The sequence below is a fragment of the Petaurus breviceps genome, unplaced genomic scaffold (genome assembly GCF_028583685.1).
Source record: "Petaurus breviceps papuanus isolate PSGF00001 unplaced genomic scaffold, PetGlider_PUasm1.0 187, whole genome shotgun sequence".
NCBI classification, from domain to species: Eukaryota; Metazoa; Chordata; class Mammalia; order Diprotodontia; family Petauridae; genus Petaurus; species Petaurus breviceps.
Window position 1 is genome coordinate 26735203 of NW_027185799.1, and position 27808 is coordinate 26763010.

General features: G+C 42.1%; 1 protein-coding gene across 1 annotated transcript in view; it reads right to left on the bottom strand.

Annotated features, from left to right (window-relative positions):
- Positions 1 to 24123, bottom strand: part of RCL1 (RNA terminal phosphate cyclase like 1) — a 57990-nt gene extending 33867 nt beyond the window's left edge. Inside the window, exons 1-2 of the mRNA XM_069090785.1 lie at positions 23014 to 24123; positions 6396 to 6467 (exon numbers count right to left, since the gene is read on the bottom strand). Of these exons, the coding sequence (XP_068946886.1) occupies positions 6396 to 6467; positions 23014 to 23734 (793 nt within the window). The 5' untranslated portion in view covers positions 23735 to 24123. The remainder of the gene's footprint in view (positions 1 to 6395; positions 6468 to 23013) is intronic.
- Positions 24124 to 27808: the final 3685 nt, after the last annotated feature.

The following is a 27808-nucleotide window of genomic DNA, read 5'->3' on the forward strand; positions in this document are numbered from 1 at the left end:
ACTCTGACTTCAAGCCCAGGGCTCCTTCCAGTCTACATCTCGTTCCAAAAAAATGCCTCACTACTATCACGCTCCAAGGATTACACTCAACCCTCTCTGAAATTTAATACACAGTACCAACATTGACTTCTCTTCAAACCACCTGCATCCCTGGGTACAAGGCAGACACCAGGAGAGCTAGCCTCTTCCCCACTTGGCACACACACTCTCAGACTGTTTGACTGCTGCTTTCCCCAGAGCTAGTGATAATCTGAAGAGTAATAAATGCATTAGGAGTTTTTAAGGTAACTATGAAATCTGTTACAAGGGTTTTGTTGGGTGTTTTCCCCCAGAGGAGGTAAGGGGGAGATTTGGGAAGGAAAAGGGGGTTGATAAATGGACTGCCCAAAAGAAAAACATAAGAAAGAAAAGTTGGTCACCGAAGTATTGTTTTTTAAATGCACAAAAGGAAGCAAGGCAGCCCTGAGTAATATGTTGAATTTATTATATACTGAAGGGGAAATGCAAGTGGTATATAATCTGTCGTTCAGTCGTGTCCAATTCCTCATGACCCCATTTGGGGTTTTCTTTGCAAAGCTACTAGAGTGGTTTGCCATTTCCTTCTCCAGCTCATTTTACAGATGAGGAAACTGAGGCAAACAAGGTGAAGTGACTTGCCCAGGGCCACACAACTAGTAAGTGTCTGTGGCCAGATTTGAACTCAGGAAGATGAGTCTTCCTGACTTCAGGTCAGGCACTCTATTCACTACACCACCTAGCTATCCCTGGATGTAACAGAGATTTGCTATTTCACGTATTCTTTCATGCTTTAATTTGTATATGGAAATGCTCATATTATCTGGTTTTTATTTATTACTTGAATTACTAAATTCAAATTTTATTCTGAATTGTTAAATACAGGATAAATCATAATAACAAAAAAGGAGCGGGGGTGGGGGGGAAAGGAGTTCATACGAAGGCACGATCACTTACAAATGGCCTGAAGGCACATGTCATAGAAAAGGTAGCATTTGGACTAGGTCTTGAAAGATGGGCAATTTCTCTCTACTGACCCTCAAAGCCAGAAGGGACCTTCAGCAGTCATATAGTCTTCATCTGTAAAAACGAATGACTTCCATGCTCCATCTGGCTCCCTTGATTCCATCAACCTTGAGTAGAAGGGGACATTCCAGGAAAGGAGACTAAAATGTGCAAGTCTGGTTCAGAGGTCAAGGAATGGATCAATGTAACTGAAGTTGTTTGTATAGGGCAGTAACAGAAAATGCAACTAGAAAGATGGATAGAAACCAGATTGAGAGCCTCAAAATTCAGGCTAAGAAATCTAGATATAATTCCCAAAGCAAGGGGGAATGTGCTATGATCTTGAGCCATGATTAAAACATGATTAAAAAACCACATGGAATGAACCATTTGCCACTGGAGACTACTACAAACATCCAAGGATGAGGGACCGGGGTTCTATTCATCAATGCAGTAGGCATGGAAGGAAGGGACTGAGTTGAGATATTCCAAAGGATATAACTCTAGGATTTGATTATAGATCAGGTATCAATTAGAAGGCAGAAGTTGGGAGAGGAGGGAAGAGACTGATTCTAGGAGATTGAGAGAATGGTGACACCACTAACAAAAATAGAAAAATTAGAGGAAGAGGGGGGGAATTAAGTTCTGTGTTAGAAATGCCGAAATTGAAGTGCTGATGGGACATTCGAGGCGAAATGTCAAGATTAAAGACATACCACTAGAGGCAGAGACTTTAGGAGTCTCAATACAACAGAAGTTCCTGGAGGACCAAGATTGTATTTTTGTTCTAGTTGCCTTCGAATTCCCAGCACTTCTTGAATATAGTAGACTTTAAATAAATGTCTATTGAATTGAGTTGAGTGAGAAGTCAGGGATGGAGCTTCAGTGTAAAAAGGAGATATGAAGGCTAAGAACCAAGCCTTGGGAAATACCAGTATAGAGAAAGAAGTAAGCTAAGGGAGAAACTATCAAAAAGGTAGAAATATCAGAAAAGCAACTGGAAACAATTTTTGCAGAAACTGAGTGGTAAGGTACCTCACAGGCCACCTAGTCCAACTGGTACCTGTTCCACCGACCAAACATTGATTGGGCACTATGCTAAGTCTGGAGAAAGAAAAGCCACAAAAGTCAACAGACTGTGGCCTCAAGAAGCTTATATTAACTTCACAGCATTCTGCATAAGTGGCCAGCCTCTGCTTCAAGATTTCCACTAATGGGGAACCCATTACCTCCTAGGGTAATTCAATTGATATTGGCATCACTCTAATTTTTAGGAAGTTTTTCCTTACTAAATCAGCCTCTCTCTTTAACTTGTACCCATTGTTCCTAGTTCCACTCTCTGGAGTAAAGATGAAAAAATTTAACCCCATCTGGGGTCACAATCCACAATTTAAGATGCACTAAAGGGATCCTGAGTGGAAAAAGTTTAAGAAGCCCTGTTTTATATGACAGTACTTCAAATTTCAAGAAAGAAGGTATGGTCAACAGTGTTAAATACTGTAAGAAAAATCCCATGATGTGTTGGGTCTACTACAAATTGTTTCAACAAAGGCATGGGACCTCTGAGACTCCCAGGGTCCGTCTGACCTGACCCTCAGCTTAATTTCACTGTAGCCCCTGGGGGGGGGGGGAATGGATCCACCAGTGCCATAGCAACACGACACTTTTAGGAGCAATATCCAAAACCGTCACCAGATGGCCTCTTCCCACTACAAAATGAGATCCTGATACCACGAGCTACCTATTTTTTCAGAGAAGCCAAGTTCAGTTTTGCTCTGTTGAAAACTGAGGGAAAAAAAGGAATCAAAAATAAACAAATATGTAAAAGGAAAGGACTTCAAAAATGCTTATAATTCAAAATTTTAGGTAAGAATCAATTTTATTTATTTCTCTAATAAAATATTTATTTTTCAAATAAAATTAGGCAATATTTAAGCATTCGAAAAAAGAATAAACAGTGCATACCCTGTGATCCAGAAATACCAGTATTAAGTCTGTATCCCAGAGAGATCATTAAAAAAGGGGAAAAGGACCCACAGGTACAAAAATATTTATAGCAGCTCTTCTTGTGGTGGTAAAGAAGTGGAAACTGAGGGGATGCCCATCAGTTGGGGAATGGCTGAACAATGAATGTATATGAATGTAATGGAATACTATTGTGCTGTAAGAAATGAGGAGCAGGGAGATTTCAGAAAAACCTGGAAAGACTTACATGAACTGATGCTGCATGAAGTGAGCAGAACCAGAAGATTGCACATATTAACTGCAACACTGTGTGATGAGCAACTATGATAGACTTATTAGCTCGTCTCAGCAATACAATGATCCAAGCCAATTCCAAAAGACTTGTAATAAAAAATGCTACCCACATCCAGAGAAAGAACCATGACGTCTGAGTGCAGATCGAAGCATACGACTTTCACTTTTGTTTTTTCATTCTTACGGTTCTTCCCTTTTGTTATGATTCTTCTTTCACAATATGGGAAAATGTGGAAATATGTTTAACATGACTGTACATGCACAACTTATATCAGATTGTTTGCCATCTAGGGGAAAGGAGGGAGAAAAACTTGGAACTCAAAATCTTAGAAAAATTAATGTTAGAAAGTATCTTTACATGTAATCGGAAAAAAATAAAATACTATTAAGTGGGGGGGGGAAGAAAAAGAAAAAGCAACTCCTCCCTTCTCACAGAACAAAAGTATTCATTTTGGTGAGAAGCATAAGTTGTCATTTGATTAACAATAGATATACAGAGACATTTTAGGAAAGATTCCAAAAAACAGCATCGTATCCAGGAGGGTAAAAAAGTATGATGATCAGCGAGAGAATTAAACTAATTTTACTTAATCTGGGCAGCTAGGTGGTCTAACAGACAGAGTATTAGATTTGGAGTCAGAAAGACTTAAGTTTGAGTATTACCTCAAACATTTACTAGCTTAGCTGTGTGACCCTGGCTAAGGCAGTTCTCAGCCTCAGTTTCCTCCTCTGTAAAAACAGGATAATAATGATACCCATCTCACAGGGTGGTTATAAGGAGTGTATGTGTGTGTGTGTGTGTGTCTGTCTGTCTTGCACAAGTGCACAAAGTGTATAATTTACTTTGCAAACCTTAAAGCACTAGATACAAAGCATAGGAAGAAGACTAGGGAAGGGAGTGAAGAGAAAGTTGTTAATTAAATCTGTCAAAGTATTTGTAGAGATCTCATTCTTCCTGGCCTCATGGGTGAACTAGGAGCAACAAGTAGAAATTTCAGACACAGAATTCAGTTCAATGTAAGAAATAAATCTCCAGGGGCGGCTAGGTGGTGCAGTGAATAGAGCACTGGCCCTGGAGTCAGGAGGACCTGAGTTCAAATCTGGCCTTAACACAAACACACAAAAACTAGCCATGTGACCTTGGGGAAGTCGCTTAACCCCAACTGCCCTCCAAAAAGCCAAAAAAAAAAAAAAAAACCCCAACAAAAAAAGAAAGAAATCTCCTAATACTTAAAGAAGGGCAGGTAGGTGGTGAAGTGGATAGGATGCCAGGTCTGGAGTCAGGAAGACTCCTTTTCCTTAGTCTAAATCTGGCTTCAGACACTTACTAACTGTGTGACCCTGGGCAAGTCACTTAACCCTGTTTGCTTCAGTCTCCTCATCTATAAAATGAGTTGGAGAAGGAAATGGCAAATCACTCCACTATCTTTGCCAAGAAAACCCCAAACAGAGTCACAGAGTCGGCCACCACTAACATCAACAAAGTCTTTAAGTATGAGCCTAGCGATGGATTCTGTATAGTCATCCAAGGACCAGTCTGGTTAAATTCAGAAGGGCTCCTCAAAAGGGTGGCCCCAGAGAGACAAGGTTTTTTGGCCACAGAAACTCTTGAGGACCATCCACTTAGTCATAGAAGTTCATAACCAGATTACAGAGGGGTGAAGTTTTTTGTTTTGTTTTATTTTTGCCATAGCAACTCACAAAGACTAAAGTACATCAGGATTTGTTTTGAAAGGAAGAGTGGTGTACCAGATGAGGTGCTGGAGTACCCACACTAATAAAATCACGTACCCTTCAAATACTGAAAGGGGGGAGGAGAGGATACTAGCATTTACTGAATGCTAAGAGCTAGAGACAGAGAGATCATATGTGTGTATATGCATACACACAACATACATGTACATGTACACACACATACACACATACACACACACTCTTTTGCCCCCAAAGTCCTTGGCATTGTCAAATGCTTTAGCATCAGAAAACGATGTGATTTTATCTGTGTATAATGTGTATAATGAAGAAGTGCAATAACCATCTGCTTTGCTGCTGCACCCCATGGACCATGGCACCTTCCTATCTGTCTCAAAGCTGAAACCTGCAAATGCGCTGCTTCCTTCGTCAGAAGCGGAGCTCTGTGGAAGCAGAGGCTGTGTTGCTTTTCTATCTGTCCTTTCAACTCGCTTATTTAGCACGTACTTTGTACTACACAGTGTTTAATAAATGCTTTCTGCATTCATTCATTCAACTCTTTCACGTTCACTCATTCATACATATACATTTCTCAGGCCGATGCCAACTCTTGTAGGAGATCTTTCCAAATCCTCTAAGCTGTTGCTATTAGCATGTTTTCATTCTGGAAATTGTGTTCTATTACTCTGTATATACTCTCAATTTATTTATTTGTGTACACGCTGATAGCCCCCAGTAAACTGTAAGCTTCCTGAGGACAGGAACTGTTTCCTTTTCTTTTCCTCCTGGATCCTTAGCGACTACCACAGTAGATGGTTCAAATATTTGCTTAATGGGACTGGTAAGTTATACAAAGGTATGTAGTTCGACCAGATCATATGAATTAATACTTCCATTCTTGAAAGAAGGATGCTCACAAAAGAAATTAATGACCTATTCACAACCAAAGGAGTACCTCTTTACTTGAAGCAAAAGACAGGAGAAGAAAAGATAAATAAATGAAGCTTTGTAACTACACTGAATCACCAATGGAATCCACAGAGGGCATGGAAGCTACTTATGCTGGCTAGAAGCCTGTTAAAACAAGGCAGGGCAGAATGAAGATCCTGAGTCCATGTAAACTGACAGTCTCCAGCCAGGTCAGAGCCTCCTTGAAAATAGGAGTTTACTTTCTTAACAGCAGCTAAAGAGCTAGAATATTCAGTTTCCCTTATTTGTGGGTCTATGTGCACACAGGAGGGACTTATTCTTACCTTCTTCCAGAAAGGTTTAGGCCACTTAGTCTCAGTGGAGCCTTTCGGAAAATATTTGGGCAATTGGTCTCAGATAAGACAGTATGTCTCCCTTCCACTACAGCAGATTACTTGTGGGAGAGAGATCCATATGGAAGGATGATAGCAAAGAAGAGGGGAGAGCCAACTTACCCGTTTGATTTATTTCAATTCGAGAACCATTGGTTATTTTATCTAAAAGACGTACAAAACTCGCTTCAAAATCTGTGGGAAGACAAAAAAAGAAATATTCATTTATTCGACGAACGTTAATATTAAATTTATTCCTTGAACATTTATTAAAAAAAACCTATCTACCAAGCACCATGCTAGCTTCAGAGATTAGAAAGACAAAGGTAATGGTGGATAGAATGCAGGACCTGAATTCACAGAGAGCTGTGAATTCAAATCTGGCCCTTGGACAAATCACTTGACCTATGTTTGCCTTAGTTTCCTCATAGGTAAGATAATAATGGCACCTACCTTGCAGGGTGGTGGAGAGGATGAAATGAGATAGTATTTGTAAAGCACTTTGCACAGTGCCTGGGGCATAGTAGGAGCTCTGTAAGAGCTTATTCCCTTTCCCAACATCAAATTAATTAATTAATAATAACTATGTGACTATGGGTAAGTCACTCATCTCTACAATGGAAAGCACTGGACCAGATGACCTCTACAACCTACAATCTCCTAGGAGGATTGGTGTTTTGGGAAACAGAATTTCTTGCTGCTTATTTTCACTAAACCTCCGCCTTCCTCAAAGGGGAGCCACGCAGAACAATTTAGGTGCCTAAAAGCACTTAGAAGCTTGAAAACAATGGCTAGGATATAAATGCACGATCTCATTAGAAACATTAGTAAGCAATTAGGTTACTTCAAAACCCTGAGACTCTAAGATTTCTTCCCCACTGACTCACCTAAATGACCAGCCCTCTAACTAGGTTGGTCCCCCTCCCCCCCCAACTGAGGTCACAGAATCATCCATAGACCTAGGGCTGGAAGGGATCCCAGGGACTATCTAATCCTTATTTATTAAAGAAACTAAAGTTCAGGAAAATGAAGCAGTTTGTTCAAATTCATGAAGGTAGCAAACATCAGCAGGCAGGGAATTATAACAGGGCATTAAGTTTTTAAATTTTTAAAATAATGGACAACCATCTTCTCTTCCACCTACAATGGTTAGAATGCTATAGGGACTGGAATCAGGAAGACCTGAACTCAAATCTAGCCCTCAAATACTTACTGCTGTGGGACCCTGAACAAGTCACTTAACCCTGTTTTACCTTGGTTTCCTCAACTGAAAAATTCAGATAATACCAGTATCTACATAGCAGGGTTGTTGGGAAGACTGAATGAGATATAAGTGGTGTAGTAGATAGAGAACAGGGCCTTGAGTCAGGAACACTCATCTTTGTGAGTTCAAATTTGGCCTGAGACACTTACTGTGTGACCCTAGGTAAGTCACTTAACCCCTGTTTGCCTCAGTTTCCTCACCTGTAAAATGAGCTGGAGAAGGAAATGTCAAAACCACTCCAGTATCATCTTCACCAAGAAATCTCCAAATGGGGTCATGAAGAGTCAGACTCGACAGCAATAACTACATACAGCACAATGCTGGCATACAGTAGGTGCTATATAAAGGCTTATTCCCTTCTCCTAACAAATATACATAGTTAGCAAAGTAAATTCCCTCACTGGCCAAGTCCAAAAAGTGACTCTCATTCCACACTGAGAGATCATCACCCTTCCTCTGCTTGTAAAGCCTTTCACAACCTGGGCCCTTTCTAACTTTCCAGTGTTTATAATTTACTCTCCTCTACCTACATCATGATCCAGTGACAGTGACTTGCTGTTCCTTATACACAACACTCAGTTTTCCAATTGCATGCCTTTTCACTAATCCGTCCTCCCTTTGCATGGAGTGCTCTCCCTCTTTGTCCTTGCTTCCCTGGATCTGTTCGAAACTCAGTTCAAACCCTCCATTCTGCAATAAGTTTTTCCTAGTCTCTCCCGTCCCTTTCCTGCCCCCCTTCCCACAGTACCTCCTCTCTGGGATTACCTCCATTACCCTGTAAATCTCTTGTATGTACAGCTGTTTGTAGGCTGAATGTGAGCTCCTTGAGAGCAGGGTCTGTTTTTGCCTTTCTTTGTACCCACCCCAGAGCTTAGCATAGGCCCTGGTACACTTAAATGACTGCTGAACTGACCTGACTTTGTCAAGAGAAGGGCAGCAAGCTTCCTCATCAGAACTCATTTGCCTTGATCAGAGTTCTTAAGTCTTTCAAAGTTGTTGGCCTTTGCGATGTTGCTGTTGTATAAATTGTTCTGATTGTGCTGACTTCCCTGTGTCAATTCATGAGTCTTCCCAGGTTTCTCTAAAACCCTTTCCACCATTTCTTACAGCCATAATATTCCATTCCATTCACATACCATACTCCCACCTAATCATCATAAAAGCTATTAATTTCCTTACCCAAAGTCCTCTTCCAAGGTCCCTTTCACACTGTGAGAGCACCAATGTTTCCTCAAAGATAATGCCAGCAGAGCATGAGCTCAGACAAGATCTTCTCTTAAATTGGAAAGGCTTTAAGTACAACATCCATGGTGACTGGTCTTTTGCTAAGAAAGTTTAGGTAAACTGAGGGCTCATCTGCTCATCATGAGATTGACCACACAGTAGAGGACTTTTCTTGGCTGCCAATTTACTTGGTTCACTCTCCAGACCTCAATTTCCTCATCAGTCAAATGAGACGTCATATTAGATGACCTCTAAACCTTCAAAGACCCTTCGAGGTCTAAAAATATGATTCTATGAATTCTCAAAAACCAACCTCTTAGTGGAGAACTAGGAACAGTGCCCACAGACTGGAGAATGGCTAAACAAGTCATGGTACTCAATGAATGTAATGGAATTATTGCTGGGCTGTAAGAAATGTTGAATAATATACATGAAAGCAAGGGTAGATCCATATGAACTGATACAGAGTGAAGTAAGCAGAACCAGGAAAACCACTCATTATGGCTATAGTGCAAAGAGAAAAGATTACAACAAAATATTATAATGCTGCATGTTATAATGACCAAGACTGGCCCAAGAAAAGAGATGTGGCACTTCCCCCTGCCCTAATTCTCTAGCAATGTGAGGGATGAGGGGTATGCAACACTGTAGACTGCCAAAACTTTTCCCCCAATGTTTTGGATAATTCTATTGATACCCCTGCCTTTTAAATTCTTTCTTATAAGGGATAACTTTGGGGGGAAGGGTGGGGTAGAGAGACATAATTTAAAATGTAGGCAATGTAAAAACAAAAGACATCAATGAGGGGCAGCTAGGTAGCACAGTGAATAGAGCATCGGACCTGGAGTCAGGAGGACCTGAGTTCAAATCCAGCCTCAGACATTTGACACACTTACTAGTTGTGTGACCTTGGGCAAGTCATTTAACCCCAATTGCCTTGCCTTCCTCCCTCCAAAAAAAAAGAAGACATCAATGGAATTTTTTTAGAAAGACCATCTAAAACAACAAAGGGGTACTGATCTGCATGGATAGAGAGATCTCTCAAAAGCTATAATGCTAGAGATCCCTGATGGATTACTTTCAGCAGCACCTCATTGCCCACCACAATGGAACATGTGACAAATGGAGAAATGGGGGAATTTTTTCAAACAAAAAGATGAACCAAATTCCTAGCTTCTCTTCATTCTTCAATTTCCAGAAAAAAAAAAAAAAGAGAAACCAAGTCAGGGCTCACCTAACAAATCGAGTCAGAGAACCCATCTTTCCTGGTCTACAGCAGGAGTCCACTCTACCCTCCAAATGACCCTGGAGGAGAGACTGAGGCTGATGACTTTGCACAGCCCTGCCTCACTTAAATCCAATTTACTTCCATCACCCTCCTGATCTCACTGGTCTTCTTCAAGAAGGGAGAAGGAACAACAATCTTCCATGAAGTTATTCGTGGCACTGAGCTGTTCCTAATTTTATGGCAGACTGACAAGTTCTTAGTCCTGGAAGGGACCCTGAGGGTTATCTCATCTAACTGCCTCATTTGATAAGGAGAAGCCAGAAAAATTAAGAAGTCTGCTTATCCATATCCCATTAATAAGAGAACTGAGATTAGAACCCAGGCCTACTGAATCCCCAGTAAAGCAATCTTATCACCAAACCAATCTTTCTGTTATTTAGCATGACTTCCTCATATAACCCATACCCCCCCCAAAAGGCAAAATAAAGTAGAAATTTGGGGGTAGGGTAGAAAATAGCTAATATTTATTAAGCAACTGCCTAATACTTATCATTCTGAATTAAAACTTACGGTGAGTATAGAAAATTTAGTAAGTGATAGAAAATTTTGTAAGAACTAGGAAACAAGATACACAAAGACTAAAAATAATATAAATACAGCAAGACAATCAAAACAGAATACTGCAAAATTATAATGGCGAAACCTGGCCAAAAAGAAGAGATATGAAAGTCTCTTCTCCCCAGTGTTTTGCAGCATGGCGGCCTGCAAGTATCTTTCTCATGTGATGGCTACTTTTGCTGAACTTTTTCTTCCTTTTTTTTTTAATTCTTTATTAGAAGTGATGGCTGCCTGAGAGAGGGTAAGGGAGTGATACTATGGGAAATATGGGTAATGGAAAAACAAAAAATAAAATGTATTTTCTTTTTAAATGTAGAATGGAAGAATTACCCTCACTGCCAATAGAGACAAGTGTAACAAAGACAGGGGGTAAAGGGTTAAAAGCATGGGTGTGCTGGTAAGATTTAACAACCAACAGGTGAAAAAAGAAATGTAGCACAATAAGCCCTTAATCTTAATGGGCATGATCAACATTTTCTCCATCGTGTTCTTAAATCTGGGCAGTAGACAAAACAATAAATTTGTAAGGTCTCTATCTCAGAGCTCCCACTGAAAATTTCACTACTGGTTCTCCTGAGGTATGAGTTGCCCCCAGCACAACTATGGTTGAGATGATTATTTTTAAGGCAGATGAGAGGCAGAGGGATAACATGGAAACACAGTAGCCCTGGAGTCTAAGAGTCTGAAAAACTCAAATTCTTAATAGTTACTTTGGTAACTATAGGTCTTTGGCCATGTCACCCTCCTCTATGGTCTCAGTTTCTACAACTCTACAACAGAAGGGTCAATCAGATGACCTCTGGGGTTCCTTCCAGCTCTCAATCTATGACACTTTGTCATAGGACTTGATTTCTACCTGAAGTAACTAGTCTTCTATATTTTTTCTCTTCCTCCTCCCTCCTTCTAACTCTTTCACTATGAGCTCCACTCATGGTAGGGGAGAGAATTCTTCCTTCGCCTTTTATTAAAGACCTACTGAGTGCAGAGCACTGTGCCAAACACCCAGGAAATACAAAGTTTTAGAGAAGTCACCGCTCTTACCCTCACATGAACTGTATTTACAGAGAAGTATGAGCCACAAATGGGAGAAGCTTGGGCCTCCACCCTCAGGAAGCAGCCCTCAAACCCAGGACAAATCTATCAGGCTGCTGGAGGAAATTCTGGCCACCGCCGACAAAGGCTGCTGGCAGAGCCTGCTGGAACCTAGGACAGATTAAGAACATATGGAGCTCTGGGACAAGAGTCACAAGGAATCCCCCCCTCCAAGGACAGCCATTATTTACAACTGAATTTATGATGCTAAATGGGCTTTTCTGGCAGCAACTATCCCTTTGGCCCTTCCATTAAACTGCCAGGAGATGAAGTTTTCCCGACACCATTCCCTAAGGGCTAGAGATGAGAATTAATTTTATTCCATTTGGTACACTTTAATGAGGTGAGATAATCTCTTGGGGCAGAGCAAAGAGTAGTACACTGGGAGGCCTAGGTTCAAGTTGTAGGTCTTGACCTTGGGCTCCTCACTAACTTTCCTAGGTCACTGCCAGGGCTTCCTCCAACACCTCTAACATTCAACAAGGATGATGACAATGATATGAAGCAGAGTCCAAATGGAAAAGGGGGGATTCCTTACAAAGGACATGCTCCGGTTTACAGATGTTTGTAATATGAAGCAAGAGCCAACAAAGGAGATGGAAGGAAGGGTCAGACAGGTGGGACAAGAACCGGGAAGGCAGTGTCCCAAATACCTGAAGAGAAGAAGTATCAAGGAGGAGAGAATGGCCAATAGTGTCAAAGGCTACAGAGAGGGTCAAGCAGAATGAGAAATTAGAAAAGGCCACTGGATTTGGCAACTAAAAGGTCTCTGGAGGAGACCTCTGGTAGAATGATAAATTCAGAAGCTAGATTATATAAGGGATTGAGGAGAGAAAATGGAGGCACATATTATAGACAGCTTTTTCAAGGACTGTGGCTACAAAAGGCAGAAGATAAATAGGACAATAGCAGGGATGGAAGGATTAAGTGAGGGTTTTTTTCGAGATAAGGAAGACATGGGCATGTTTGTAGGTGGTAGGAAATGAGCCAGGAGACAGGGAGAGAGTGAAAGTGAACGAATGAGGGTGACAGAGGAGGCAATCTGTTGGAGGAGACAGGATGGAATGGGATCATTTTGACAAGCAGAGTGGTTGGCCACTCCATCATGTGAGAGCGGGATGAAAGAGGAGACTCAGGCAGAAGGTGCCTGATTCATAGAACAAGAGGGAGCTCACAGTGAATGGTCTCAATTTTTTCTGTAAAATATGAGGCAAGGTTCTCAGCTAAGAGTGGGGGGAGTGGGAGTCATGGGAAATTTGAGAAAGTCACCATGGAGAGTGGAATAACTCTTTGGAGAGTAAGATAGCCTAGCAGCAGTGAGGTGCCAGTGGACGGTATATAAGGTAACTCTGTAGTGAGCCCAATCAGAATTGCTGCATGGGGCAGCCAGGTAGCACAGCGAGTAAGAGCACCGGCCCCATAGTCGGGATGACCTGGGATTGAATCTGGGCTCAGACACTTAGCACCCACCCAGAAAAACCTGGCCTTGTAACCTTGAGCAAGTTACTTAACCCCAATTGCTTAAAAAAAAAAGAATTGTTGCATGATTCTCTCCATCAGCAGCATTTGTGTGGGAGCAAAGGTGGTGAATGGTGGGAAAAGCTGAGGCCTGCCTAGGCATAACTGGCAGTATGATAAAGGGACTAGGTATTCAGGAGAGAAAGACAGTATAGACTTGAACCGGTTCACCAAGGAGTCAAGATGAGGAGAGTGACTTGTGCAGGGGAGAGAACTAAAAAAGGTCATGGGATTAGAGGTCATGGTATCGGTGAAGAGTAGGTTTCTGTAAGGGAAGGCAGAGGGAGAGATGAAAAGCCAATAAATTATGGTTAGAGAACAGGATTTCAGAATTCCTGAACACAGAGGTGGAACATTTTTAGGGGATAGATCAAGGGTATGACCATTTTTGTGTGAGGCTGAGATGGGATGGAGGAGTATCTCATGGGAAGTGAGAGAGGTTGAGGGGAACTGAGTGGTTAGGGTGTTTTAGAGATTGTCACTATTTATTGTTAAGTCCTCACAGAGCTTCTTAAACCCTGACAGGATCTTGAAGTTTAAGAAGTGCTGAAGGGGTCTCTAGTGGAAAAAGTTTAAGAAGCCCTGACTATGTAGTATGAAGGCAAGAGTTGAGGAGGAGATGAAAACTGTAAGCCAGGTATAAAACTCATTGAGGAAGGAAGGAAAGTGACCTGAGGGTCTGTAAATAACAGATTCCAATACTAAAAGGTTAACTATTGAATGAAAGGTACCTATCGGACAGAGAATGATATGCAACTGGAAGGATAAACCACATTCATGCACACACACACACACACACACACACACACACACACACACACACACACTCCCTTAGATCAAGAGATCTTTTCTGTGTTTATAGACTACTACTCCCTTCCACCACTTTGGCAATGTGGTAAAGTCTATGAACCTGTTCTCAGAATGTTTTTGATTGCACAGAATACAAAGGATAACAAAGGAAACCAAGTTTAATTAAAATAAAGACTTTTTCCCCCATTCTAGTTCACAGATTTCCCTGAAATCTATACAGTGACCCCTGGGAAGTCTGTGTGTCCCAGGTTTAGAACCCCTATCCTGGCCAGACTGTGCACACAAATAATAAGTCAGGCCCAGTAATAAAAGAGAAGAATCTGGACTGCGTCTGGAGAATAACGCTCTGCTTTTAGTGACCCTAAATATCTCATCATTTTAAAAAATATTCTTTCAGTGATGCTGACTGACCAGCTTTAAGAATAAAGTTGAAGAGGTTAAAGTTATTACCCAAAAGACAAATGCAGAGACATTTCTACCAATGAAAAAATGGGCAGAAGCAATGGAAAGGGTATCATCAGACGGCCAGACGATCAGAACAATCAGAACAAAGAAGTAGGCTCAGCATATAACAAAGCAATGGGTTAGCCCACAAAACCACCACATGCCTCACTGCTGCCTGTCAATGTCAAGGGATCTGTGGGAAGGCCCCCAGCACTCAGGATGGATCCAAAGGACTGATGGGAGACAGAGCAAGAGTGAGGTTAGGATGAGAAGACACAGGAGAGACAAGTTGTGATCTTCACCAGTGGGGAGGGCGGAGGAAAGGGCTACCTCACACCTATGGATCTAAATCAGGAATTCAACAGAATATTTTTTATAGAATCACAAAATCTCTTCTACCTCATGCTAAAAATAAAAGGACCCGAGGCTCATTCATACACATATTATCAGTATCAAACCTCCCTTGCCACTGGGTCAATGTCCTGAGCTACCCACATGCATGCTCTACAGGCTAGGCAGTGCCCTTCTGTAACCCTTCCAAGTAGCTCCAAAAGTGTAGTTTAACCTGCTTTTACCCGAAGGAAAACACTGGCTGGGAGGGGAAAGAATAGGGGTGAGGGTGGGGTGTACTTATACAATGTGACCTGCCCCAGGCCCGAACTGTTCTAGGAAAAGGCCCCCCGTTGCACATTTTCTTCCTCTTCTACTCCTATCCCCAAAATGGTGATCGTCCTTCAATGGGGTGGCAGGACTGGCTGTGGCTGGCTCAGGACCATCACAACTTCTTAAATCAACAGCCTCCTGGTTGCCTTGAAGGGCCCCAAGTCCCCTGTGGACAGGCTCTACTCAGGACGATGGCACAGAACTTGGCACTCCATTCCCACTGACCACACCTCCCTTCAGACCCTCATGACCTCTCCCCTGGCTGACTACAACAGTCTCCTACTTAATCTTCCCGCTTCCAATCCATCCCTTTCCAATCTTCCTAATTCATGGCAACGGCCCTGTCATGCCTTTGCCCCCATCACATTCAATGGTTCTTTACTGCCTAGAGTATAAAAATATCTTGGCATTTTAGACCTTCTGCATCTGGTTCCGACCAGCCTCTGTGGGTTAATTTCCCATTATTCCCCCCTGTGCATTTGCTCTCCATTGGCTGTTTGTCCCCTGATCCTGTCCTGTGCCACTATTCATTTGGATGGATTTTTTTCCCCATGCTCGCAATGCATTCCTTCCTCATCACTACTTGCTGACATCTGTCTCTTCCTTTAGGACTTAGCTAAAGGGGGAGAGCTATGTGGCCCAGTGGTTAGAGTATTGGCCCTGGAATAAGGAACACCTGAGTTCAAATCTGGCCTCAGACACTTACTAGCTGTGTGACCCTAGGCAAGTCACTTAACCCAATTGCCTCACCCCCCCAAAAAAAAACAGAACAAAAAAGACTTAGCTAAAGGATCACTTTATCTATGAAACCTTCCCAGACTCCAAAGCCTCTTTCAAAAGACTCACCTTTTCCTACAGTCTCTACTTTATACTTATCACTTTATATTTTTTGAGGTACATGTTGTAATCCCCCCCCATTGTACCATAAATTTTTTAAAGGCCAAGACTGTTATTTTTCATCTTTGCAGCCTTAGTGGCCAACTACAGTTCTTTGCACACAGTAAGTAAATAATAAATACTTGAAACTTTAAGATACCTATGGAAGAAAGGAAAAAAGCATTTATGAAGTGCCTACTTTTATGCCAGGTACTGTGTTAAGTGCTTTACAAATATTATCTGCTTTGATCCTCAAGACAACCCTGGGAGAGAGATGTTATTAATCCCCATTTTATAGCTGAAGAAACTGAGACAGACAGATGTCAAATGACTTGCCCATGGTCATACTGTTAGTGTCTGAAGCTGGATCTGAACTCAGGTCCTCTGAACTACAAGACCAGCATTCTATCCACAGCACCCACCTAGATGCCTCTATAGAAATAAGGCAACCAACAGATTATGAGTTAACTAACATGGAGCCTTCATTATCTCTCCCAGTGGAATCTCTATATGGAACATTCTTTAAATATCTCCTTAGAGGGTCATTTTAAATCCCAGTTTTACTAAGAAAATAAAACCTGTAGATACTTGAATTCGGCTCTCTGCTTTGCCCTTGGATCTAGCCCAATCCATCTGCTTCCTATATGTTCCTCACCCCATTTCCTGTTTAGGAAAAAAAGATTTTTCCTAGTATTCCTGACCAAAAAAATGGGAGGGCAGGAGAAAGAGCTGAAAGTCTTAATGTTGCCATTGTTGTGAATTTTTCTCTCTTGAAAGAGAAGAGTAGATGGTTCTTTCTGGAACAGTATTTTACGGCTTCCAAGCAACAGCAGAATGAAAACAGGCCAATTAGGATTCTTGGCATTTGTCTTTAAGAAGACAAAAATAGTGCGGGCGGCCAATAATCATCATTTGGTAGAAAGCTGTTGGCTTTCACGGCCAATAGTAAGCAATGCAGAGCTGCCACAGGGGGTGGCATCATCTACAGACAGAAGGGAATGGATGCCCATAATTACAGTTGTGTCTGATTTCCCCTCAGTCCAATCCTCTGACAACACCCCAGAATGTTCAGACATAAGACAGGGGTGCCCTGGTTAAAAAAAAAAAAACAACAAAAACCATATATATATATATATACATACACAAACACACATCTCATTAGATGAATAAGAGAGGGGTCTGGAAAGTGACCACATACCTAATTTATATTGAGGCAACATGGCGGCCTGGAAAGAACACTGTCCTCTCACTCCCCCCCGCCTCCCCATACAAAAAAATTGGAAGGGTCCTCAGAGATCCTCTGGTCCAAGTTTCTTTTCTGACAAGGAGGACACTGAGGAGAAGTAACTACAATTGATATCAGTCTCAATAAGCACTTATTAGGTTCATACTATCTGCCAGTCACCAAAGGAGGCCCTAGTAAGTGTCAGAGCTGGCCCTGTAAGCCAGGTGTCACCAACTTTAGCGCTCTTTTCCTATTTTCCCATGAAGTCATGAAGCAGTAGCTATTGCTTCTGAAGTGCTAAGGTTTACAAAGTAATCTAGGCAGGTAAGGAACACAAGAACTAGTCTCATTTTGTGACAGAAAAGGACAGTATTCCCTCTCTCATTCCCCCAAAACGAGACGTTGATTATCAAGCTAGAAGGACTGTGTGGTTCTCCATCATATCCCAGCTCCCACACTTGCTAGCCATGTGACCCTAAGCAAGCTGCTTGCTTTTCTCAGGCTCAGTTTCCTCATCTGTAAAATGGGGAAAATAATATTCATAGCCGGTAACTCATAGGGTTGTGAGGCAGTGCATTCTACCAACCTGAAAGTAAGGTGTAAACGTAAGCCATCATGGATTGTTATTCTGATTCCAAAAATCCCCACTAACACAAGAAAACCCTTCCTTCCAAGTCCAAACTCTACCTGCTAGTTAAAATCTCATTAGTTGCACAAAACATCAGAGAGGATTTTGAGGAACTAGATAATGAGTCATGAGGCTGTTAGAGCCAGAAGGAACCTTGGACATCATGATACTCCATGAAGCTGCTGCCAAGACCAAGATGACTAAGGCACACTGAAGTGGGTGGTTAAGGAGCACAAAAGGAGTCACAGGTGGACCCAATTAAAAAGCTCCACCCTGGAAGAGACTGCAGAATCCCTCCAGTGCATGCCAAAGCCATACCTGAGCAGCTCCAGGAATGGAAGCACTCCAGGAACCGGCAACTCACTACCCTTCTAGAGGCCGCTCGCACATTCTTCCTTTGGACAGTTCTACAGGGTGGCAAGATCTGCCTTCAAGCAACATCTATTCCAGTCCTCCAGTGTCTGCCCTCTGGGGACAAAGAAAAACAATCTAAGCCCTCTTCCCAGGAACATTCCTTCAAATATTGGAAGATAGCTATCTAACAACCCCTCCCAGGCCTTCTATTGTTCAGGATAAATAGCCCCAATTCTTTTCTTTTCGGTAAAATTTTCAGACTTTAAATCAATACCCAGATTCTTCTCTTTGGACCAGGGTAGAGAAAGTAAATGAATTTAAGTCCACTTAAAGAAAATGTTTAAAAACATTTCATTCTAGTTTGGAGAGAAAGGGGTGGGGTGAGGGTGGGATCTGAACCCAGCTGGTCTGAGACCACAGCCACTGTGGAAAAGAAGAGGGGGAGGGACTGATGAGAGGCAGCTAGTGGCACAGTGGATAGAGTGCCAGGGCTTGAGTCTGGAAGACTCATCTTTCTGAGTTCAAATCTGGCCTCAGACAACTTACTAGCTGTGTGACCCTAGGTAAGTAACTTAACCCTGTTTTCCTCAGTTTCCTCATTTGTAAAACATTTGTGGACATGGCCAACACAGAGATTTGTCTTCCTTGACTATGCAAATTTGTTATAAGAGTTTTTGTTTTTCTTTCTTTTTTTTCCCAGTGGGAGTTGGGGGAGAAGGTGGGAAGGAGAGGAAAAAAAAAAAAGCTTGTTAACTGAAAAAATAAAATAAAAGTAAAAATAAGGCTTATCAGGGGCAGCCAGGTAGCACAGCGAGTAAGAGCACCAGCTCCAGTGTTGAGAAGACCTGGAGATTGAATCCCGGGCTCAGACACTCAGCACCACACCCAGAAACACCTGGCCGTGTAACCTTGAGCAAGTTACTTAACCCCAATTGCTTAGGGGCGGCCAGGTGGCTCAGCGAGTAAGAGCACTGGCTCCAGTGTCACACGCAGAAATAACTGGCCGTGTAACCTTGAGCAAGTTACTTAACCCCGATTGCTTTAAAAAAAAAAAAATAAGGCTATCAGCCTAGAGGATTTCCAAAATCCCTTCTAGCTCCAAATATCTGATTTTATGATTCTAAAGGAACAAGGAACAAGCAATCTGATAACCAGAACTGCTAAGCAATGGAATGAACTGCCTCATGAGACAGCAGACCCTCCATCATGGGGGATACTCAAGGAGAGCCTAGCTGGCCATCAGGAATACTAAAAAAGAACTCTTCCACTGGGTGGGAGGCTGGACTAGAGGACCTCCAAAGGGTCTCTTCCAGCTATAGCAGTCTACTGATTCCCTCTGAAGAACTGAACCAATATTTAAGAGCTGACTGTGTCTAGATCCCCTGTGGTAGGCACTGGAGAAAATATAGTTTAAATCGAACCAAGTTGCTTTCCTCATGGAGTTCACAGTTTAGAAGGGAGCACCAAGGCTCAAAGATAATTATGAGTCCAAAGGCCAGAATCATTACTGACAGAGGGATCAGGGGAGGTTTTCATAGCATTTAAATGGAGTCTCAAAAGATGGACAGAATTCAACAGTTAGGGAGAAGAGGTGGGAAGGGGATAGCGACATCTGTGGAAAGAAGTTGAGTGATTACTTAAAATGTACTCAACATGACAGAGCTGGAAAAAGTCACAGTATGATATTGTGGCCAGGCAAAAGGGAGATGGGAACTTTGGTAAATAAGAAGTCAATGAAGATTTCTGAACAGGAATGAAATGCTAATATGCTACTCTAAGGGCAGCTTAGAACACTGGACCTAGAGTCAGGAAGACTTGAGTGTGACCTCAGACACTTACTAGCTGTGTGACCCTGGGCAAGTCCCTTAATCCTATTTGCCTCGGTTTTCTCATCTGTAAAATGACCTAGAGAAGGAATGGTAAAACCATTGCAGTATCTTTGACAAGAAAATCGCAAATGGGATCACAAAAAAATCAGACATGACTGAAACAACTGAATAATAAGAATATGCTACTTACTCTAAATACTTTCCTGGGGAAGAGCTGGAAAGAGGTCAGTAACAACACTTCCCCCTCATCTATACTTTAAATTAAACTAACAAAGGTTCTTCGGGATTGGAACCACAAATTCTTCAGCAGCAGGATGCTGGATGCCAACACATCTCAGCTCTTTATGTGGGCAAACAGACACAGGATCTTGTGAGCTCCAAAGTTAAGTACCTGGATCTGAATTATGAATCTCATTTTTTTCCTTCAGTGTTTATTACAGTATATAAATAGAGCAAAGCAAATAAGAGACGATTATTGCATTCAAACATGCTTGCTTAAGATCATCAAAATGAACTCCCTGTTGTGTGCTACTTGATAGCACATGAAAAGGTGAGCAATCTTGGAGAAGAGGTGAAGGGAGGGGAAATGAGACAGCTGCTGTTTGCAGCAGCAGGCATATTCTTAAAAGTAGCAGAGAGAGGGCTCTGGTGGTCCCAATGAGCAAGCCCTTCTGCCACTGCAAGCTGACCTGAATGCCAGCTGGTGACAGAGGCCAGAGATACCAAAGACCTAGCCTATTGGCCATCATCCTCAAAGACAGACAAATGCTCTCTTGGTGTATTATAATCCTGGTAGGAATCCTATCCTCAGGCTAAAAGGATACAGCAATTTCCAGGGAATATGCTATCAGAGACTTCTTACCACATCTTACCAGCTGCTAAGCATGGATGGTGCAACAAAATGATGACAGCTCCCATTTATATAGAGCTCTTTAGGCTTGTAAAGCCAATAATACACCACCTCCTCTCATTATTTGATCTTCGTAATAATCCTGCAAGGTAAGTTTTTATTGTCTTCGCCTTTTTACAGCTGAGGAAACAAGTTTAGAGGAGTTTAGTGAATGAACAGGGTCATGCCTCTAGTAAGTTTCTGAGGTGAGATCTGAATGCAGATCTTCATGATCCCAAGTCCAGCCATCTCTCCTTTCTTCTCTCTCACACACACACTCTTCCTCATGTGTCTGTCTGTCTGTCTCTCTCCTCTGAGTTTGGAATTAGAAAGGCTAAGTTTGAATCTCAGCTTAGACATTTCATGCCACCTCGGGCAAAATCCCTTTATTTCTCTCTGGGTTCCAGTATCAACCTTAAAGTCTTTTGAGGTCAATATCAATGCTTCTCCTCCAAATCCTTCACTAGGGCAGGATCTTCTCATGGTCTCCTTACTACTCTCTTCCCTCTTGTCATGTCATGTCTTTCCTCATCATGTGAAAATGGCAACCAACTGAATGCAAAAGTGGGACTGTCTGGAGAATAAGTTGAGATGGGAGATGAAATGCACCAGCCACATAATAATATAGGAGACCAAAGTCAAATCAAGCATCACCGCAGCCTGAGAAGTTGCCAGGGTCAACCACAGATCCCATCCATCATTTCAGAGAGAGAGAGAGAGCTTCTATTTGAAGATGCTATAAAAACCTGAGATTACAATGAAAAGAACCACTAGGAGACCTAGTCTCATTCAGGGGAGGTAGGCTACTTAAAGTAGGCTCCATATAATGCAATGTGGTTTTAAATGGGGTTTATTTTTAAACTGTCTACCTGTATGGAGCTGCTAGAAGGCCTTTCTTTTAGAATCTGTACTTTAATGGATCCCGGGATTTAGAGCAGGACAGCACCCTAATAAGGTCCAGAACCGTCCAATCACAGAAGATGAAATGGAAACCCACAAAGGGATAGAAGTCACTTGGGAAAGGTCACAAAGGAGGTGGAATTCAAATCTAGGTACCCTGACTCATAATCCAGTGATCCTTCTACTCCAGAACCACCCTTATCAAGGCTCAGGTATGGAGGGCCTCTGCCTAGCAGAGTATATCATTAAATCAGGGCTGAAAACAAACTCTAAGGCAAAATCCACAGCTTGCCCAGTATGGGGAGATGGCTAGAAAACTGAATTTAGGGTAAAAGGGGGTTGGAGGTGGGGGAAGGAGGGGGGCTGAGCTCTATCTAATCCTGGTTCGGCTACTTCCTCCCTGTGTAACCTGGGACTCTATGGATCACTTCTCTGCACGCGGCTTCAGTTTCCTCTATAAAAATAAGGTATTCGATTAATCGATCCCCGGGGTCCTCTTGAGCTCTATATTCAAGTCTCCCTAAGGAGACTCCACCTCTGAGACCCTAAGAGAATCTGTGGTGTCTTGAAGGTTCGAGGGAAGAAAAAGGCCCTGGGAGGGAGGGGACTCACATTCTCTCCAAATCTCACTTACTGCATCTTTCATTACCATGGGCTATTTATCGCACTTCAGCAAAACAAACCATTTTTCTATTTGGAAGACGTTTTGGCCAGACTGAAAGACGGCGGCGGAGATACCCAGGGATTTGTTGCAATATGTAAGGCTCGAGAAAAACGTGCAGTTGTTTACTACCCAGCACCCTGGAGACCCTGGGAAATCAGCAACGTGGGGTTGGGCTACTCTCTTTCCCAAACGTCAACACTCGAGTAAAAATGTGTGTATGTGTGTGTATGCTACGCATTTTCTTGCTCAACACCACGCACTACTTGGAGATGACTAATACAGACACTGCTTCGCGGAGCCTCCTCCCCACCCCACCCCACCCCACCCTCAAGGGTCCAAGATCTCCCCCGACTCCCCTCAGCCTCGGTTCGGGGGGCCTCCTAGCTTTGCCCAGCCCATTCCTCACCCCCAGCGCCCTCGGGACGCGCGCAACCCTAACCCTGCCCACTGCCTTGGAGAGGTCCAAGCCCGGCGGCGCCGCGCAGCCCCCCTGCAGCCCCCCACTCCCGAATGACCTCGGAGGCCGGGGTTCTCGTCTTTGGCCCGGATCTTGCGGATCTTCACGGGGCGCCCGCTCAGGGTGGACAAGACGAGGCGCTGGCGGAAGAAGTTGCAGCCCCCGTAGCTGAATGAGTGCGCCTGGGTCGCCATGTGCGCGCGCCCCCTCCCCGATCCAGCTGCCGGCACAGCTGCGGGAGCTGCGGCCGCCGCTACGGCTGCCGACAACGGCCGGCGCGCACGGCGGGCTCCCGGCATTGGCGCGGCCGAGGGGCGAGGGAGGAGGAGATCTGGCGGCGTCCGGGGAGGCTCCGAGCTCGGCTCCCGCAGCCCCAGCGCGTCCACGTGGTTTGGAACAGGAAGATGGAGAGACGAGACAGCAGGGTCAGAGGGGAGAAGGGGGAGGAGTTTCCCTAGCTTTCCTCTTTCTTCTCCGCCCTCGGCTCCGGCCCGCCACCCCGCCCTCCGGCTGCGCTGGCTCTCCATCCTCGGGCCGGCGAGAGCCGCGGAAGCCTGGGCTGGGGCAGCAGAGAGGTCAGCAGCCCGGGGAGGCCGGCGGGGAATCCTGGAGCCCGAGCGCCGCGCCCTGTGCCCCTGCTTGCTGTCCAGAGCCATGGACCGCGGCCACAGCACCGGGAGTGACCGCCGCGGCGACGCTGGGTACCACGACTGCCCATCCTGACTGCCCTCCTCCGGACAGCCCCGGGAAGTCGGCGGCCCCAGTATTACTGTTCCCATTTTGCAGATGGGGAAACTGAGATGCAGAGAAGTTCAGTGGATTGGGTCTTGTACAACTGCTTAATAGCATCTTCAGAGTAAGAGTCGGAAAATTGATACCAAATAGCACTTTTTTGGTAATTTTTTTTTCAATTTCAAACTTAAATACAAAATGAGGAAAAAAAAAACGTTGCCGATTACACAGCAGACCTTAAGGGAGGATTCAACATAAAACAATAAATTTCCATTTCAAAAAACACCATATAATAAATACCCACGTTGTTTTCAAAGCTGCCCAGCTTTTCTTTGCTTCCTTGTTGGTTTTCTTTTGTTCCTTGCTGTGCACTTTTTACTTTATTTTTCCCCTTCCCTCCCCCTATCACCCTAAAGAATGCTACAATTAAGCATGGTTATATATGTATATGCATAGATATCTATAAACATAAACACTCATACACATATATGTAAGACCGTACTATCCTTATTTCCTCCTATCGTCTGTTTCTCTGAAGGTGGATGGCATCTTCCTTCATAAGACCAAGTCTTTCCATGTTTTTCTGAATCAAGCAGCTCACTATTTCCTACACCATGGCAATATTCCAACTCAGTCACATCCTGAGAGATTGTCTATGAAAGTTTTTCCCCCAATTTTCTTCATTCTTTCTATTCTTGGCTACATAGGTCTTATTTATACAGGAAAAATTTAACTTAAAATAATTGAAATTATCCTTTTTACACTCATAGTTAAAGGTCTGATAATGCCGAATCAATTTCCTTTACATCTTATTACATCTTCTCTTGTTACTTTGAAGTTCCTAACCTTTTGTTCTTCTAAATGAACTTTTATTATTTTTTCTAACTCTGTAAATAATCTTCAGTAATTTAATTGAGATGACATTAAACAAATAGATAAGGTAAAATTGTCATTTTAAAATTATATTGGTTTTACCTACCTATGAACAATAAATATTTGTTTCAATTATTTAGATCTGAGTTTAGTTGTATAAAAAGTATTATATGTTTATGTTCATATAGTTCCTGTGTCTATTTTGGCAGGTATATGCTCAGATAATTTATACTGTCCAGGTATTTTAAGTGGTCTAAAACAATATTGAATAATATTGATGACATAGTATTGTTTCTCTATTTTTCACTTTTCATTAAATCTGTTTTGACTTTCTCTGAGATCATGATTAGTATCCCTGCTTTTTTTTTTACATACTAAATTCTACTCTTGCCCTTTATTTTATCTTTGTGTGTATCTCTCATTTTTATAATGTTTTCTGAAAGCAACATATTATTGAATTCAAAGTTTTATGTATTTGTTTCCTTTTTATGGGTAAATTTGTCCCATTCACATTATAAGCTACAATTACTTGTTGTGTATTTTTCTTCTTCCTATTTTTCCTCGCTATTCTTCTTACCCTATTTACCCTAATCCTCCCCACTCCTCTGCTTTACTTCTACCTCCTATCTTGCCCTCCTATTCCTTAACCTGCCCTCTAAGAATACCTCCCTTATACTCTCTCCCCACCCTATCACCTTGTTCTCTTATTTCTTTCTAAATTTAGAAGACTTTTATACCATTCTAATTCTATATGTTGTTCCCTCTTTACGCCATTCCCGATGAGAGTAAGGTCCCAGCACTATCCACCCTCACCCGTACTAGCTTCCTCTGTGTCAATTTTTCCCTTTATGCCTCATCTGTATAATTACTCCTTTTTATCTCTCCCTACAGTTTTTTTTTTTTTTAAAGAATCACGCCATCATACCCAGCTTGGCCCATGCATTTTTTATTTATTTTTAGTTTTCAACATTCACTCATAAACTTTTGAGTTCTAAATTGCCCTCCCCTTCCTTCTCCCCAAGATGCATGCAATTTAATATAGGCTATATATGTACAATCATATTAAACATATTTCCACATAAGTCTTGTGAAAAAAGAAAACAAAAGGGGAAAAGCATGAAAAAGAAAAAAAATGAGAGAAAAAATAGTATGTTTTGATCTGCATTCAGACTCTAGTTTTCTCTGGATGTGGCTAATATTTTTCATCATGATACTTTTGGAATTGTCTTAGATCATTGTATTGTTGACAGGAGCTAAGTCTATCAAAGGTGATCATCACACAATGTCAGTGTTACTGTGTATAGTGTTCTCCTAACTTCACTCAGCATCTGTTCATGTAAGTCTTTCCAGGTTTTTCAGAAATCTACGTGCTCATCAGTCTTATAGAATAGTATTCTATTACACTCATACACCACAACTTGTTCAGACATTCCCTGACTAATGGATATCACCTCAATTTGCAATTCTTGGCCACCACAAAAAGAACTGCTATAAATATTTTTGCACGGATAGGTTTTTTTCCTTTTTTTTTTTTTTTTATGATCTCTTTGGGATACAGACCTAGTAGTAGTATTGCTGAATCAAAGGGTATTATAGGTGAGAAGTGGTGAAGGCTCATTGGCGGCTGCAGCAGCTGCCCTGTGGCTGCCTCAGGAGCTCCTGGACTACAGATCATAGGGGAATCAAAAGCCATTCAGAGGGTAATGGCTCTTGCTTTGACCTGCTTGGATCTGGATCTCGGTCTTGGGTGGAAGTTCTGGGGTGAGAAATGCCAGTTTGCCAGTGTGCTGTCTGTAGAGAGGGCACCCTCCTCAGACCTCTGACAACATTTGCAAAAACCCCAGCGATTTGGAACAAAACTCTCCTCTCTGGAAGCAGAGCTCTACCATGGCAAAGAGCTCAAAAGTCAAGTAATTGACTGGCAATATGAGCAAGCAGAGGAAACACAAACAGACCATATAATCCTTTTGGGGGGACAAAAAGGATCAAAGCATGGAACAGGAGGAAGACAATGAACTCAGAGCTACTGCATCAAAAGCTTCCAAGAAATATATGAATTGATTACAGGCCATTGGAGGAGCTAAAGAATGATTTTGAAAATCAAGTAAGAGAAGTGGAAGAAAAATTGGGAAGAGAAATGAGAATGATGCAAAAAAAATCAAGAAGATTGACTGAAGAAAATAACACCTTAAAAAATAGACTAATTCAAATGGCAAAAGAGGCCCAAAAACAGTGAGGAGAAGAATGCCTTAAAAAGCTAAATTTGCCAGATGGAAAAGGAATTTCAAAAATTCACTGAAGAGAATAATTCCTTCAAAATTAGATTGGAGCAAATCGAAACTAATGACTATGATAAATCAAGATACTATAATAGAAGGCAATGTGAAATATCTCATTGGAAAAACTACTGACCTGGAAAAAAGATCCAGGAGAGATAATTTAAAAATTATTGAGCTACCTGAAAGCCATGATAAAAAAAAAGAGCCTAGAAATCATCCTTCAAGAAATTTTCAAGGAAAATTGCCCTGATATTTTAGAATCAGAGGGCAAAATAGAAATTGAAAGAATCCACTGGTCACCTCTTGAAAAAGATCCCCAAAAGAAAACTCCTAGGAATATTATAGCCAAATTCCAGAGTTCCCAGGTCAAGGAGAAAATATAAGCAGCCAGGAAGAAACAATTTGAGTATTTTGGACACACAATCAGGATAACACAAGATCTAGCAGCTTCTACATTAAGGGATCAAAGGGCTTGGAATATGATATTCTGGAGGTCAAAGGAGCTAGGATTAAAACCAAGAATCACCTACCCAGTAAAACTGAGTATAATGTTTCAGGGGAAAATATGGTCATTCAATGAAATACAGGACTTTCCAGCATTCTTGAAAAAACCAGAGTTGAATAGAAAATTTAACTTTCAAATACAAGAAGCAAGAGAAGCATGAGAAGGTAAACAGGGAAAAGAAATCATAAGGAACTTATCAAAGTTGAACTATTAACATTCCTACATGGTAAAACAATAATGGTAACTCATGAGACTTTCCTCAGTATGAGGATAGTTGATGGGAATATATATATATGTATACATACATAAATGTTTATATAGGAGCGTATATGTGTGTATAAATATGTGAGTGTGTGTATATATGTGTACATGTATAGATAGACAGAGGGCACAGGATCAGTTGAATAGGAAGGGATGATATCTAAAAAATAAAATTAAGAGGTGCTAGAGGTATATAATAAGAG